This window comes from Amphiprion ocellaris, chromosome 1 (genome assembly GCF_022539595.1).
Source record: "Amphiprion ocellaris isolate individual 3 ecotype Okinawa chromosome 1, ASM2253959v1, whole genome shotgun sequence".
Taxonomy (NCBI): domain Eukaryota; kingdom Metazoa; phylum Chordata; class Actinopteri; family Pomacentridae; genus Amphiprion; species Amphiprion ocellaris.
In genome coordinates, this window is record NC_072766.1 from 4,850,284 (window position 1) to 4,866,499 (window position 16,216).

Sequence of the window (16,216 nt, forward strand, 5' to 3'; positions counted from 1 at the left end):
AAAAACGTATCAACAAAGTTTTCTGTTAGAGTTTGTGTTCTTCTAAGTTTAACTCCAAGATTTTAAATACTTTCATTTACTGCAAATGAATATCTACTCCAAATGTCTCACTAATAATCATTATCAGCCTTAAAAACCCACAAAACACCCCTCTACACTCAATGACACTTAGTACAGTCTGGTTCCCCCTTCTATAAATCTGCTTGGAATCTTCCACTTCCTGTTTGTCAAAGTGGCCTTCTACCTGGACAGGTTTTGTTGGAGCTCATGCAACAAACATTTTGGGTAACTGCACTTTAATATGGATGGATGACACTGAATTAGAGTCTGTTTTAATGAGATTGAGTTAAGATGTGTAGCTCTGTCATTAAATAGTAAATTATTTCTCAGAATTCACAGAGTAAAGTCTGAAATGTTTGCTAGGTTAGAATCCCACATGTTCTTTGGCTCAGCTAAAGCTAACTCTCTCCAACTTCTGGATCTCTTGAGTTGCTTGTTGTTAAAATATCTTGCTAGAGGTGCTGAAGCTCAGAAAGTCTGAGATGTTTGTTCAGAATAAGCTCATTCTCAAGTCTTATCTGAACTGTCCTCTTTTGTTTGAACTTTCCCTAAACTTAGGAGTTAATGACAGAGCAGCACATCCAGACTCAGTCTCATTTATGTAGAGATTAAACTTCAGTGTCATTCATTGATGTTAAAGTGCAGTTTTTCAAATGTTTGTTGCACATGCTCCCGACCAAACCAGTCCAGGTGGAAGATGATGTGAAGAGAAAGCTCCAGAGGATGAATATCACACATTTACATTGGAAATAAATGTCCTTTAATTAGACATTGTCATGCAAAAGTTGGATTTCCCTTTAATGATGTTCAAATCTTTGTTGAGTGTTTTGTTGATGTTGGTTTCTAAATGTTTTCTGACACTCGGCCCCAAAGATTAAAACCTTTTATGGCTCACAAGCTGCAACAATTCACACATTATCAACTATCTTTCTGACTAAACTAAGATAAAAAGTGAAAAACTGCCTGATTCCTGCATCATGAATGTAAATCTTTTTGGTTTTTATGAAAGTAAACTGAATATATTTGGGTTTGACATTTTATATACCAAAACAAGAAATGAATTACTGGAGAAAACAATCAACAGATTAATGGACAAAGAAAATGTGTTTTCCAACATATATGGCTGAATTACTCCAACATTACAAGATACATACAATTTGAATTCAATTTTATTTATATAACACCAAATACAGGTCAAATTGTCTCAAGATGCTTTATTTTTATATTTTTTGTCATATTTAAAATATGACAAAGTAAGAAATTTTAACCTCTTGACTAATCCAATTTATTACTTGGTTTTTAAGAGACTAATTGACAACTAAAATAACTTTCTCCACTAAAACTAATAAACATGAAGTCAAATAGAAGGAATAGTTTTAAATACTGCAGTCCCACGACAACAAGGATAAAGTTTCTCACAAAAGCTAAATCTGCTGGTGGATTCCATTAAAGTCCTAATAAATGATAATAAAGTGCGATACTAAAGGTTTGTGGTGCTAAAAATCTCCAAGTAAAGATATGAAGTTGAACATCTGGATGGAGGTTGATAAAAGTTGACCTCCCTTCATTTCTCTGGAGCCGACTCCTTGGATTTTATGGATGCTGGTTAAAGACCTGCTCTTCTAGTCGTCTTCCTTCTAGTCGCAGTAAAAAGTCAGTCCATCCTGGCCGACTTCAACACCTCTTCATGACAACTTGTTCTGCCTCCAACCTGGTGGAAACTCCAGAAACTCGGGAAAACCCGTGGAGACTCGAAGAACTCGTGGAGACTCGAAGAACTCGTCGGGCGGGGGAAGGTGTGGTGGGCGGTGGGGGAAGGTGGGGGAGTAGAGGGGGGAGGCCGCCACCCACGTCCCCGCCTACTCTCCGCCCTGACTCCACCCAAACTCCGCCTTGGCTCCACCCATGTGGTGACTTCAGAAACTACGATGCCAAGGGGACGACGAATTTATTTCTTTTCATCTGATCTGTAGCTCAGTGAGTTAAGGATTTGCCTATGGAGCTGCAGGTCGCTGGTTCAAGACCAGACACTTCTTAAATTTTCTCAATATCCTGACAAAGACAAAGAAAGAAAAAGGCCGGTGGCGGGTCTTGAACCTGCGACCTTCCAGTCCGCAGACTCTCTTCTTATCCTCCTGAGCTACTCGCTCAGATACAAATTCTTCTGGTTTTTGCGCATTTATCATCTATTTTTTGTCATTTTCGAGTTTTTTTTTTAACTCGAGTCTCGACTCGACTGTTTTTCTCAGGAGGTTGGGCTTCAGCCTTTGTGCTGGAGGGTGGAACCCTCAGTTCCAAGACTTTCCAAAGCCTCCAGACCTCCCGAGTCCTCAGGACCTGAGCTTTCACACAGTCTGAGGGCTGAAATTTTCTAAGTCCCACAGTAGTTCTCTGTTAGTTTGAACCTTCACACAATCTGAGGGCTGAAATTTTCTCAGTCCCACAGTAGTTCTCTGTTAGATTGAACTTTCAGACAGTCCAAGGACTGATATCTTCTAAGTTCCTGAGTAAGTCTCTGTTAGTTTGAACCTTTCGACAGTCTGAGGGCTGAAATCTTAAAAGTTTCTCAGTACTTCTCTGTTGGTTTGAACCTTCAGACAGTCTGAGGACTGAAATTTTAAAAGTTTCTCAGTACTTCACTGTTAGTTTGAACTTTGTGGTTAACAGAAGCCTTGAAACTTGTGACCATGAGTCTTGATTTCACATTTAGACCATCCATCTGAGTTCTTCTCAGACCTTCACCTGTGGGTTTTTTAGAAATCCTCAACAAACTTTGATTCTCTTCACTGAACAGTAAAGTTTGTGGAGATCAGAAGGTAACATTAGTTTTATAAATGCCTTCAACCTCTAGTAGACTTTATCTGGAAAGCAGTTTTCTGAAATGAGTTCTTAGTAAATCTGTCCACAATCAAACCAAGAACATAGAAAGAGGAAATGTTTGAAGAAACAACTTGATGTTTTCGTTTGACTAGAAAATGCTTCAAGACCTTTATCTGTTTTCGCTCTTTTTGATCGTTTTATTCTCTCTTCTGTTTGATTTGATCTAAAGTCTAACTGGTGTTGTGTTTTGTCTTTAGTTTGATTCTTCTTAAACATTTAGTTTTGCTCTTTTCTCACCCTTTATTCTTTTCTCATGTCTGATTTGATTTCCAAATGTTTTGTCTTTTTAATGTTTAATTGTTTTTTCAAATGTTTTATCGGCTTGTTTGAGTTTTTTTTTCCTTTCCCAATATTTAATGTTTTGATTAAATCTTTAAGGTTTTTCTTTTTAAATGTTTTACCACCTTTTAATGTTTAATTTTCTTTTTAAATGCTTCATTGTATTTTCTGTTTAATTCCTAATTGAAGTTTTATTGTCTTTAAGATGTAATTTTCTAATTAAACATTTAATTTTTTAATGAAATATTTTGTCTTTTTAACGGTTTAATAATCTAATTAAATGTTTTGCATTTTTAAAAACGTTTAATATTCTTCTTGTTTAATTGTATTTTATAATGTTTAATTATGGAAAATATTTTATCTGTAATTTTTAATACTTGTATTTTAAAAATTTTGTTTAATTTCATAATGACATGTATTGTATCTTGTTGAATTATCTCATTCAATATTTTGTGTTTAATAGAGTTAAACATTAAATACAATGATATATATGATATTAAACAGACAAAATATTGAATGAGATAATTCAACGAGATACAATACATGTCATTATGAAATTAAACAAAATTTTTAAAATACAAATATTAAAAATTACAGATAAAATATTTTCCATAATTAAACATTTAAAAGATACAATTAAACAAGAAGAATATTAAACATTTTTTAAAATGCAAAACCATTCAATTAGATTATTAAACCTTTAAAAAGACAAAACATTTCATTAAAAAATTAAATGTTTAATTAGAAAATTACATCTTAAATTTCTTAATTCTTTTTAATAATAAAACTTTTTAAAAGTTTTATTGTATTAATTTTTTTTCCTTTGATTTAATTGCTTTTTGTTGTGTAGTTTATTTCTTTAATCTTCTTTTTGTCAAGATTTTAACCGCAACCTTAAAAATGAAATAAACCCTTAAATCACAATGAAAATACTTCTGTTGTCACAATCACGAGTTAGTCAATTATTCAGTTTATCAATTCAACTTTATTTGTTTAGCACCTTTTACACAGATGACAAAACTAAACAAGCAAAGAGAAAAAAACTAGGCTAAAACTATGATTAAAATTCAAAAACATGTTTAAAAAAAGATTTAACATGGTAATAAAATATGTTGTGTTCAGGGGATGGAGGGAGTTTATTGAAGTCTTCTTGGGCTCACATGGGAAATCATTTAAAATATAAACTTGATATTCAGTCTAAGGAAACTGCAGAGCGACAGAAGAACCAACAATATCTCCTGTTTTCTCCTTTAATGAGTCGACTCTTCTTGTGCTTTCAGACCAAAGAACTACAGACTCTTCACAACCTGCTCAAACTCTTGGTACAGGACCTCACCACACGGGTCAAGAAGGTTTCCGTCTCATTTCTACTCTGAAGCTCACCTTCTCCTGCTCAAACTGCTGACAAATGTTTCTGCTGCTCTAAAGTCTGGTCTCCAGAACTTCCTAAAAACTCTCAAAGTCTCTTCTGCTGCAGGTTACTTTGTAGAACTGTTGCAGAAAACCTCACTAAACCACTTGGAGGAGCCTCAAGATAGTCGTCCAAATGAAACCATACAAAAAACCAAACTAGACAACCCAAACACTAAAGTCTCCTGCAGCCTACCAGAGAACCTCTGAGAACAGAGAATCAGGACAGGAACTCTTACCTTCTGGACAACCAACGTTGGTTCACAAACAAGAATACAGAATGTGTCTGACCAAAAACCTCTAAGACTCACTACAGCCAAGATAAAGACACAACTCAGCTGCACCAAATCCACTAATCACTGCACACATTAGCACCATGTGCTAACTGTGGCTAAAGAACCACATTTACCAAGACAACTATCCAGTACAAAGCCCTAAAACACACCAAGAAACACATTAAAGACGATTTTACTGCTGGAAGCTGCAAGCCAACGCCTAAAGAACAAACTAAAGCAATGGAGCCAAACCCGGTTCAGTGGTGAAGAGAAGCAGAGGAAATGTTTGTCTGCAGCTAAATAAAGCAGGAAGACACTGAGCTGCTCAGGTGTTCCTGATAACACCAAGCAGCCACCTGGACAGCCAATAGGAACACAGCTTACTGGAAGTCCAGAGGGCTGGCTTAGTGAAGGAAATTTAAAGTTGAAGCAGAAAGTTAACAAAGAAAGTTGAAAACCACCTTCTGATACCTGAAATCTCTGAGTTTTCACACAAAGAACACCTGAACATGTCAAACTGGTTCCATAGTAGAACCATCATTGTAAAAACGTCATAGTATGGTGTGTTGCTCAAAAAACATTAGGACCCGGCTGTCAGGGGACAAACATGTAAGAAACATGAGAACAGAGAGAACCCAACCAGTAGGTCACAGTTTATCATCCCCCAGTCATCTCCTGAAGTCCATATGGTGAGAGACATCAGTATCTGGTTGTTAATTTACCAGAGGATGCTTATAATCATGCTGATGTGGTCTGTACTCTACAGTATTTTAGTGACTCAATAAATGCCTAAGTTGTTTTTTTTAAATGCTTTTTAGTTTTTAATAAACATTTAACAGCCTATATGTAATCAATAAATGGCCTTTGCCTATCTTAAGAAAAATTCACTCAGAACTCTGATATGTTAACAGTACTAAATAAATCAATAAATACATGCATACACACAAAAATAAGTTAATACATTAACTGTGTTAAGATAAGATTTAGATTTTTAAAAAAGTTGTTTATGTTTTTGCAGAATCCAGTATTGCTCACTGGTTGGTCATTACATTTTGTTAGTTTGATTTCACTGTTTAAAATGATGCCACCTCTTTTCAGACAGAACCTGTGATAATAAAACAATACAAAATTTTTAGTTCCGTGTTAATAAAGCACTTAAAGCTTTAAGTATGGCTAAATGCTTTTTTCAAAATTAAATATATCACTCCTTAGGTGGTAGTGGCCCCAAGTTCAGTAAAGTTGGAAAGATATTCACAGATTCGGACTTCCAACATCAATAACTCTTTAGATATAGGTTGTCAAAACATAAACGGTGCCTCTTTCCCATTGTTGCAAGGCAGACAATGTGCTACAAGCCCAGTTTTATCAAAAGTAGCTGTCTTTCAAGCTACAGGAATAACATTGGTGTCTATGGAGTGAACAGGGTCCGTCTGCAATTTGCAAAACCGCTGCAACAGTAAAGAGAGACAAATATTCAATAACTTCACTCTTATACATTGTAGTGTCACTAAAATCACTGCAGCCTTCAACTGGCTCCTGTTGACAAAGTGTTTTAACAGAAATGTAAATGCTGTAATTTGATTCTTTTAATGAACCATGTAACTTGAATGGATGTGATGCTGGTGTGACCACAGTGCACACGTCTGATGTTGCTCACAGTGGTCCAAGGAACGCTCAGGGAGTTTGTGTGTTTGCTCACACTCAGGAAAAATTACAGGGAACATTGGTCAACAGCACAACAAAGCAACGTTCATCTTACAATGAAGAGCAACAGACAGCTGTTAGAAATGAAAGGTTTATTAGCAGGACCTTAATATTATTTCATCTATCAAATAAAATAACACTAATAAGAATAGGCGAATAACAGCTGTGATAACTGTAGTGGGGGAAAAGAGGCTGATATTGATAAGAAACTGGAATTAAAATGATCTTTTGTTGAGCATGTGGAAAAAAGTTTAGCATTTCAAGCACATAGCTTCTCTTTCTTTTCATGTAGCAATGGTAATATAGCAAATGGGTGGTTAAAATGTTGAACTGTCCCTTTAACCTGTGAAAAAAGGAGACATTTTTCCTGGCTCAGTGCGCTTTCACGCACATTAAGTACGATCAGTCAAGATTAGTCTGTTACCTTTTTTGACAGCAATCTAGGCATTTTCCTGCTATTTCTGACCATTTGATAAATGAAATGTCTGTTAAATTTGACTAGAGGAAACTCAAATGAATAAAACTTATTGAAAAAACAGTTTTTATTCCTAATTCTTATAATTTAGGTGCCAATCATTTGAAAGTCTCTTTGGGAAGCGTCAAAAATAGGGACAGAAATCTATGAATTTACCTGGAATTTCTTTTACGCGCTGTAGAAACTGTAGGCTGCAGCGAAATGGAAAGTGAGAAAAACGGTTGGAAAGAAACAGGAATGTCTTCCAGGAAAACACATGAGTTTGAGGAACGTAAGTCATGTAGATAATGACCGATCTGACTTAAACCGCATTCGTCTCATAGCTATGACACATTCTGGAATTCGTGCGCATTTTAACGTCCCTGCCTGCAAGATTGACTTGTGTCACTTGTCATTACACGCACGATGCGTACGTGCACTGAGGCTGTTTGTGCTGTCGTTTGCGGGACCGGTAATTCAGCTGAGGTATTTTCAGGGCACATGCGCTCTACTGCTTTCGCTTTGTGCAGCAGTGAATCTGCTTTCAACTGAACCGAACCAGTACTCCAGAACAGCTGCTGATGTGACGTGATATCTTTTTAAGAAGATCTCTCTCTTCTCCTTCAGTGAATCAACATCATGACGACACAGCAAACGCTTCTGGTCCTTCTGCTGGTCCTCACATTACTGACAGGTAGGAGAAATAGTGATTGACTGAATATGTGTGTGCGTGTGTATATACTGTACTCCAGTACAATCAGTAGAATAAAAAATACATTTCCATCTATGTGTTTTTAAAAACTATTTTCCAATTTACTGTTACTTCACTGGGAACGTTATTTTTTAAACAGTTTTTATCTTAATTTATTTATTTTTACAATTTACTGTCATGTTATGCGTTTTCATTGTTTTGTTGAACTTACGATCATAACTAGTAAAATCACAGATGAAGCATATTATTTTACATGTTAACCATATTAAAAACAAATGAAAACAAAGATATAAACAAACAATATTTACTGAATAGAATATTTTCTTTAGCATCTTAAGACAAGCAGTTATGAACATTGTGAAAAATAATAAATATTTCACTGAGCTTTGGCTCTCTTGATTAGTCACAATTATATACAGTTAGCTTTAGCTATACAATGTAATCATGAGCCTAAATGCAGTGAATGGGTCCGAGTTAGTAGATGTGGATCAACTGAGTCTTGTACTAGCATCTCCTTTACTGACAAACCATAAAAGTACAGTAAAAAAATATAGCAACTGTAAATTATAGACAACAATACTGTTACATTTTTTTTATTTGTTTTTTATCAGCTGCATCTTATACCATGTGTGGTGACTGATTGTAAGTGTTTAATGACAGATGTGCAGCCTAGTCTGCCCCAGCTAATCAACATTTAAAGTCAACATTTTGACCATAGTTCATGCCAGTCCATTGTTCTCCATCTTGCATCCATCCAGAGTTGCAACGAAACATTGACTGAGAGTTTAGATTCTCATTGTATTGTTTAAGCTGCATCCACAGTTGTATAAACACTCCCCGCCAAAGTACTGGAACTGTGAGGCCAATTCATTTTTTTTTTGCTGTAGATTGAACACATTTGGGTTTTACATCAAACAATGACTATGAGACAGCAGATCAACATTCCAGCTTTTATTTCCAGGTATTTACATCTTGATCTGATACACGACTTAGAAGATAGCAGCTTTTGTTTGAACCCACCCATTTTTCACGTGAGCAAATGTACTGGAACATGTGACTGACAGGTGTGTTTTGTTGTCCTAGTGTTCATGTATTAAACTCATTTGCAGGTGTGATGAGTTCACAGGAAGCTCAGGTGTTACATGTCAGGGTAGGTGAGATGGTGGTACTAGAGTGCCCTTATCTCAGTCACAAAGATGGTGGTGCTACGCCGCTGTGGACCAATCACTCCACCCAGGATGTGAATGTGATCAACAATATGTCCACATCAGCTGAGCAGATGGATGTGCTGATTCATGGACGGAGCCTTGTTATTCTCAGAGCGACTATAAACCATCAGGGCAACTACTCATGCACTTATGGGTAAGATATAAACACTCTTAAATGAATGAATAATGACATTTCTGTATTGCAGCTGAGCAGTTTGCTTCCAGAAAACAAATTGTGATTGTATAGGCTTTTACTGATGCTGAACAAATCTATAAATAGTATGCACGAATAATTCAGACATAGAATCGATTTTATTCTTAAATGATTTGGTGTACATGCTAAAATATAATTGCACTCGTACTCTTAAAGCAAGTTTGTATGGGATAACTTTTTAAGAATGTTATATCTAACATCACTTTTGTATCTTTTTGCATCTTTGTCCTTGTCCTTGTGTACTTTGAGATAAATATGAACACCAGAATGCTGATATGTAAAAAAAAAAAAATAAAAAAGTGAAAAAACCATGCCTACATGCAAATGTTTAGCAGGCACCTACCATCTTAGCGTGCCAACATTTGCTAATTAGCAATAAACGTGCATACACATGCCTACTTGTATACAAAACTACAAAGAAAACAGCTCTTTCCTACTACCTCCTGCACTGCACCAGGAGGTCCTATCATGCTTGAGCTTGTTTCGTTGCACTTATGCAGGTTGTTTTCTTCTGACTAGATCCTTGCTTGTGTTGAATCTAGTGTCAGATGGAAGTCACTTTGAATAAAAGCGTCTGCTGAATGAAATTGTAGAAGTTGTAGAACAGAATTGTAAACAGAAAGCACAGCTGAGGCTAGTGGGGATGTCATTACTTTTGCAGGTGTTTGATCATCAACCAAACAATCTGTTGATGGTAAAAAATGAGAGATTACAGTTCATCCTCAGGGGAACATGAATATGTGTCCCTGGCTAGAAATCCATCCTGACTTGGTTTAGATTTTCCATCCATCCATTATCTACACTACCAGTCAGAAGTTTGCACACACCTTCTCATTCAATGCTTTTTATTTATTTGTATTATTTTCTACATTGTATGTTAATACTGAGGATTAACACTTTTTTGTTTACAACATACCTCCATATGTATTCTTTTATAGTTTTGTTGTCTTCAGTATTAATCTACAATGTACAAAATAATTTTAAAAACACCACTGAATGAGAGGGTGTGTCCAGACTTTTGACTGGTAGTGTATACACCGCTTAATCCTCGTTAGGGTCACGGGGAGGCTGGAGTCTATCCCAGCTGAGATCCTGGACAGGTCTCCAGTCTGTCACACAACTACACACAGAGACAAACAATCACACTCACATTCACACCTATAGACAGTTTAGAATTACCAATTATCCTCAGCGTGTTTTTGGACTGTGGGAGGAAGTCCCTGTTAAAACTAAACCATGCACAGTGAGAACATGCAAACTCCACACAGAATGACACCAGGTCTAGTGTGTAGATTTTTCATTTCAGCAGACAACAACAAAAAACTAACAAAAAAAGAAAAGAGTATCATTAAAGTCATAAGGATTGACCTTCTATAAGTTAATAGAGTCCACCATTGTGGTACACCAGCCAACACTGTCTTCCCTACAACAAGGAAGCAACTCTAATTCTCCTGGCAGTTTTGTTGTAACACTGTTCTTTGCAGCACTGAACCTTGTTAGCCATAAACCAAGTCTGGATGTACACATACCAATGCCGGTGCTTTCCTCACTTCACTGGCTTCCGGTTAGGTTCAGGATTGATTTAAAGATTCTTTTATTTGTTTTTAAGTCTCTGAATGGACTGGTCCCAGAATATTTATCTGACCTTGTTAAAGTGCATCAACCCTCCAGAGCCCTGAGGTCAGCTGACCACACGGTCCTAGACGTTCCTCGATCTGTCATGAAAACCAGAGGAGATCGAGCCTTTGCAGTTGTGGCTCCCACGCTGTGGAACACATTGCCCCTCTCTGTGCGGTCTGCAAATAGCCTCTTCATTTTTAAAACATGTCTTAAGACCCACTTGTTCACCCTGGCCTTTGGCTGAGCAGTCACCTTTAATGGATCTTTAGCTGTTTTATTTCACTGTCTTATTGTTTTGCTTTTATTGTTTTTGTATTGTTGATGATAGGCCTTTCAAAGTGCTATATAAATAAATCTGACATTGACATTCCCCACTGGCTCAGTACGAAATAAATGTTTTTAGACTGATCCTTAAAGCCCTCCTTACTTTCATTCAGTCTGATCTCTATTCAGATGTGGAGTAAAACCTGCATATCAACATTTCCTTTTAATGGCACTACAGGAATGCCAGCAGGCGGTTCTGTTTCGGGCTGACAGTGTACACAACACAATCCAGAGAGCATGGAGAGAAGAACCAGAACCCTTCAACATGCTACACGCAACAGTCATGCACATTGAGATGCCCTGCTGTAAATATCCCTCCAGTAAATATCACCAGCAACGGCATTATGTGGCACAAGGTATTTAAACTCAGCACATTCTGCAGCAAGAATGAGATTTGATTGTAAAATGTTGCAGTGTTGTAAGGTTTTTATGAATATGAATGCTTTTTGCATATAAATTCAACTTCTATCTTGCAGGAGGGCGAGTCATCGCCACAAAATGGTTACTTTGAGAGCATCAGTGAAAAAGACAGCAGTGTCTACACCTGCACCAGATCTTACCTGTATCGTGGTCAAACGTATAACATGACCTTTACAGTCTCACTAGATGTCAAGCCCAGCAGTGAGATACTGTCGCCACACAAAAATGAAGCATTTCGTGTAGATTTGGGTGAGTTCATGTCTAGCTTCACACACATACTCAGCTATAACTTTAAAATGTGTCACTTGTAAAAATTTTACGTAAACTTCTCTTTTTCTAGGCTCAACGGTGGTGATTAACTGCACAGTTTTTGTGAATTCAGACTTTGATGATGCGTTCTGGTTGAGTGACGGATCATTTGTAGAAACAGACAACAGCTTTCCAGTCTTCTACAATTCTACGCGGTAAATATTTCACACACACGTCCTTCCCCTCACAGCTACGTAGCCACAATCCCCACTCAACGCAGGAAGAACCATAGCTGACAGCTGTGCTTCTGGCTCTTCCTCCATCCCTGAATTTATTTCCTTTACAGAGTGAAAAATTCCAAAGAGGAAAAGCTGACAGCATCTTTAGTTTTCACAAAAATATCAGAGGAGGACCTGTTGAAAAATTATACCTGCAAACTGGAATCTAGCCACCAGTCCTCCAGCTTTGTCACCATCACCCTGACTAGAAAAGGTACGTTGTTAGATCAGCTATTGTATAAAGTTGCTTTTTCACTTCATGCATTCAAATGATAATTGTAATCTGACATCTATCAGTCTACTCCTTTTTTGAGTTTATTTAATGTTTTAAACATTTTCCTCTGTATACCTACAGCTCATCATTTCCCCCTCTCCCTGACTCTGTGCATTGTGGCCATCGTGGCAGTGATTGTCCTAACTATAGGTGGTGCAGTGATCTTATCTCGTGGTTGCAGCCGCAGCAAAGGCTGCGTAAGGCTGAACAGAGCAAAGAGGAGCAGTTCCCACCTCTCCACATCCTGGTCCAGGGTCTGACCTGCTCATCGACATCCACAGAGCCCGGATGGAGCTTTAAAACTGACACAGTGGAAGTGTCAAACACAAAATCATTACCAGACGCCTTAAAACCTCTTAGTGAAGCTGGAGACTGTCACCTGGAAGGGCGGGAGCTCCATGCTGCCCTCCTCCTCCTTCTGTAAGTGGTTATTATATACCTGCCCCACCAAGACATATGTCAGAAAACTACATAGGATGATATGATGTCAGAATATTACGCTGACTCATTCAATTCAATTCAATTCAATTTTATTTATATAGCGCCCATTACAGGTCAGATTGTCTCAAGATGCTTTACAGAACCCATATGCCTGAACCTCCAGAGCAGCCCTAAGGAGACAGTGGCAAGGAAAACAGAATAGAATAGAATAGAATAGAATAGAATAGAATAGAATAGAATAGAATAGAATAGAATAGCCACTTTATTGTCAACCAGAACATACACTAGTTGGTGCACATTATGACTGAAATTCCAATGCAACAAGCTCACCATCGGACTGATAATATGTATGTATATGTAAATACACACACATACCTGTAAACATGCACATCCGCACATATTTCTTTTACAGTGAAGATGTAGCATCAGTATTGCACGTACATTGTAAAAAGTAGCAGCAGTTATGTTTTCACAGTGACCCTTTTAACAGGGAAAAAAACCTTGAGCAGAACCCGGCTCTTCATGTGGGGGGACCCATCTGCCTGCTGGCCGGGCGGGTTGAGAGGGACAGAACAGGGCAAAGGGGTGGAGAGGGGGAGGGAGTTCTGCTAGGATAATATTGTACTATCAGGTCTTTAAGATATGATGGAGATTGGTTGTTAAGAGCTTTATATGTCAGAAGAAGGATTTTATATTCTATTTTAGATTTAACAGGAAGCCAATGAAGAGAAACCAATATAGGAGAAATATGATCTCTCTTGCTAACTCCCGTCAGTACTCTGGCTGCAGCATTTTGGATCAGCTGTAGATGTTTCAGAGAGCTTTTGGGACAACCTGATAATAAGGAATTACAGTAGTCAAACCTTGAAGTAACAAATGCATGGACTAGTTTTTTTGCATCACTCTGAGACAGGATGTTCCTGATTTTCACAATATTTCTCAGGTGGAAAAAGGAAGTCCTACAGATTTGTTTAATGTGTGAGTTAAAGGACATGTCCTGGTCAAAGAAAACTCCGAGGTTCCCCACAGTAGTACTGGAGGCCAATGTAATGCCATCCAGAGTAACTATATGCTTTTAAAAGTGAGTTTCTAAGATGTTTGGGGCCAAATACAATGACTTCAGTCTTGTCTGAATTTAGTAGTAGGAAATTATAGGTCATCCAGGTCCTTAATGTCCTCAAGACAATCTTGCAGTCTAGCTAGCTGATTAGTTTCATCTGGCTTCATAGATAAATACAACTGAGTGTTGTCAGTGTAACAATGGAAATTAATGACTATGTTAAGCTGTAGCAGTGTTTTTAGTATGTAACTACAAGATGCCTGCTTTTTTATTATTTATACCAGAGATTTTTATTTAACTTACATCACTTTTAACAGAATTCTAAATATAACTCAATAAATTTTGCTTAATATATTTATGCCTTAAAGCTTATTATATGTGATACTCGATGAAAATTCTTACTGCTGCTGTCACTCTTATGATGTTCTCTGTCCCATCTTCATCCCTGCAACATATTTCTGCTGTATTTCTATACACTACCATTCAAAAGTTTGGACACACCTTCTCATTCAATGCTTTTTATTTATTTGTATTATTTTCAGCCCTGTAGATTAATACTGAAGGTTAGCACTTTTTTGTTTACAACTTAATTCCAGATGTATTCTTTTATAGTTTTGATGTATACAGTATTAATCTACAAGGAATACAACAATGAAATAAAAGCCACTGAATGAGAAGGCGTGTCCAAACTTCTGACTGGTAGTGTATGTCACTAAATGCTTAAGGAAATGATAGGGATTGGTTGAATACTACTGATTAAATAGACATTTTGACTCATCATAATGGACTAAAAAGCCCACGTGTTTGTGTTTCACTTTTAAAATCTAGTAAGCCAGGTTCACAGGAAGTCAGCATGCACAATACCAGGACCCTAAGAATGAAGGAACTGAATGAAAATTAGGCAATGCTAATGATTTTTTACTTTTCTTGTGTAATATGTGAGCCTGTTGTCTGTGGGAAAATCCTATGAGATGTCAAAAGGTTACTTAATTGTTTAAAAAAATGCACTTTTCTGTAATTTCTGCTGCATCTCAATTTTTTTACACTTATATTAAAACAAATTTTTGATACTCACAATATTTTGTTGTGAATTGTGTCCCCATATACACATGTGGACAAAATTGTTGGTACTCCTTGGTTAATGAAAGAAAAACCCACAATGGTCACAGAAATAATTTGAATCTGACAAAAATAATAATAAATAAAAATTCTATGAAAATTAACCAATGAAAATCAGACATTGCTTTTGAACCGTGGTTCAACAGAATTATTTTAAAAAAAAAATAAACATGTGAAACAGGCCTGGACAAAAATGATGCTACCTTTAACTTAATATTTTGTTGCACAACCTTTTGAAGCAATCATTGCAATCAAACGATTTCTGTAACTGTCAGTGAGACTTCTGCACCTCTCAGCAGGTATTCTGGTCCACTCCTCATCAGCAGACTGCTCCAGTTGTCTCAGGTTTGAAGGTTCCTTCTCCAGACGGCATGTTTCAGCTCCTTCCACAGATGTTCAATAGGATTTAGATCAGGGCTCATAGAAGGCCACTTCAGAATAGTCCAATGTTTTCGTCTTAGCCATTCCTGGCTGTTTTTAGTTGTGTGTTTTGGCTCATTATCCTGTTGCAAGACCCATGACCTGCGACTGAGACCAAGCTTTCTGACACTGGGCAGCATATTTCTCTCTAGAATACCTTGATAGTCATGAGATTTCATTGTACCTGCACAGATTCAAGACACCCTGTTCCAGATGCAGCAAAGCAGCCCCAGAACATAACAGAGCCTCCTCCATGTTCCACAGTAGGGACAGTGTTCTTTTCTTCATATGCTTCATTTTTGCATCTGTGAACATAGAGCTGATGTGCCAAAAAGTTCCAGTTTTGTCTGGTCTGTCCATAGGACATTCTCCCAGAAGCTTTGTGGCTTGTCAACATGCAGTTTGGAAAATTCCCATCTGGCTTTTTTATGATTTGTTTTCAACAATGGTGTCCTCCTTGGTCGTCTCCCATGAAGTCCACTTTGGCTCAAATAATGACGGATGGTGTGATCTGACACTGATGTACCTTGACCTTGGAGTTCACCTTTAATGTCTTTAGAGGTTGTTCTGGACTCTTTTGTTACCATTCGTATTATCCGTCTCTTCCATTTGTCATCAATTTTCCTCCTGCGGCCACGTCCAGGGAGGTTGGTTACAGTCCCATGGATCTTAAATTTCTGAATAATATGTGCAACTGTAGTCACAGGAACATCAAGCTGCTTGGAGATGGTCTTATAGCCTTTACCTTTAACATGCTTGTCTATAATTTTCTTTCTAATCTCCTGAGACAACTCTCTCCTTCGCTTCCTCTGGTC

The 16,216-nt window shown here is 37.3% G+C and overlaps 1 protein-coding gene across 1 annotated transcript; it reads left to right on the forward strand.

Moving 5' to 3' along the window:
• The first annotated feature begins 4,790 nt into the window (after positions 1-4,790).
• On the forward strand, positions 4,791-14,939 carry LOC111566421 (uncharacterized). The gene is made up of 7 exons (XM_055012846.1): positions 4,791-7,756; positions 8,884-9,136; positions 11,319-11,496; positions 11,617-11,809; positions 11,901-12,024; positions 12,156-12,301; positions 12,443-14,939. Exons 1-7 carry the CDS (start codon positions 7,702-7,704, stop codon positions 12,619-12,621), a joined length of 1,128 nt encoding a protein of 375 aa, XP_054868821.1. The 5' UTR covers positions 4,791-7,701; the 3' UTR covers positions 12,622-14,939.
• The last annotated feature ends 1,277 nt before the right edge of the window (positions 14,940-16,216 follow it).

Coding starts and splice junctions, on each gene's coding strand:
- LOC111566421 (XM_055012846.1), top strand. CDS start 7,702: ATGACGACACAGCAAACGCTTCTGGTCCTTCTGCTGGTCCTCACATTA. Junction 9,137..11,318: donor AACTACTCATGCACTTATGG/GTAAGATATAAA, acceptor ATGGCACTACAG/GAATGCCAGCAGGCGGTTCT. Junction 12,025..12,155: donor GTCTTCTACAATTCTACGCG/GTAAATATTTCA, acceptor TTTCCTTTACAG/AGTGAAAAATTCCAAAGAGG.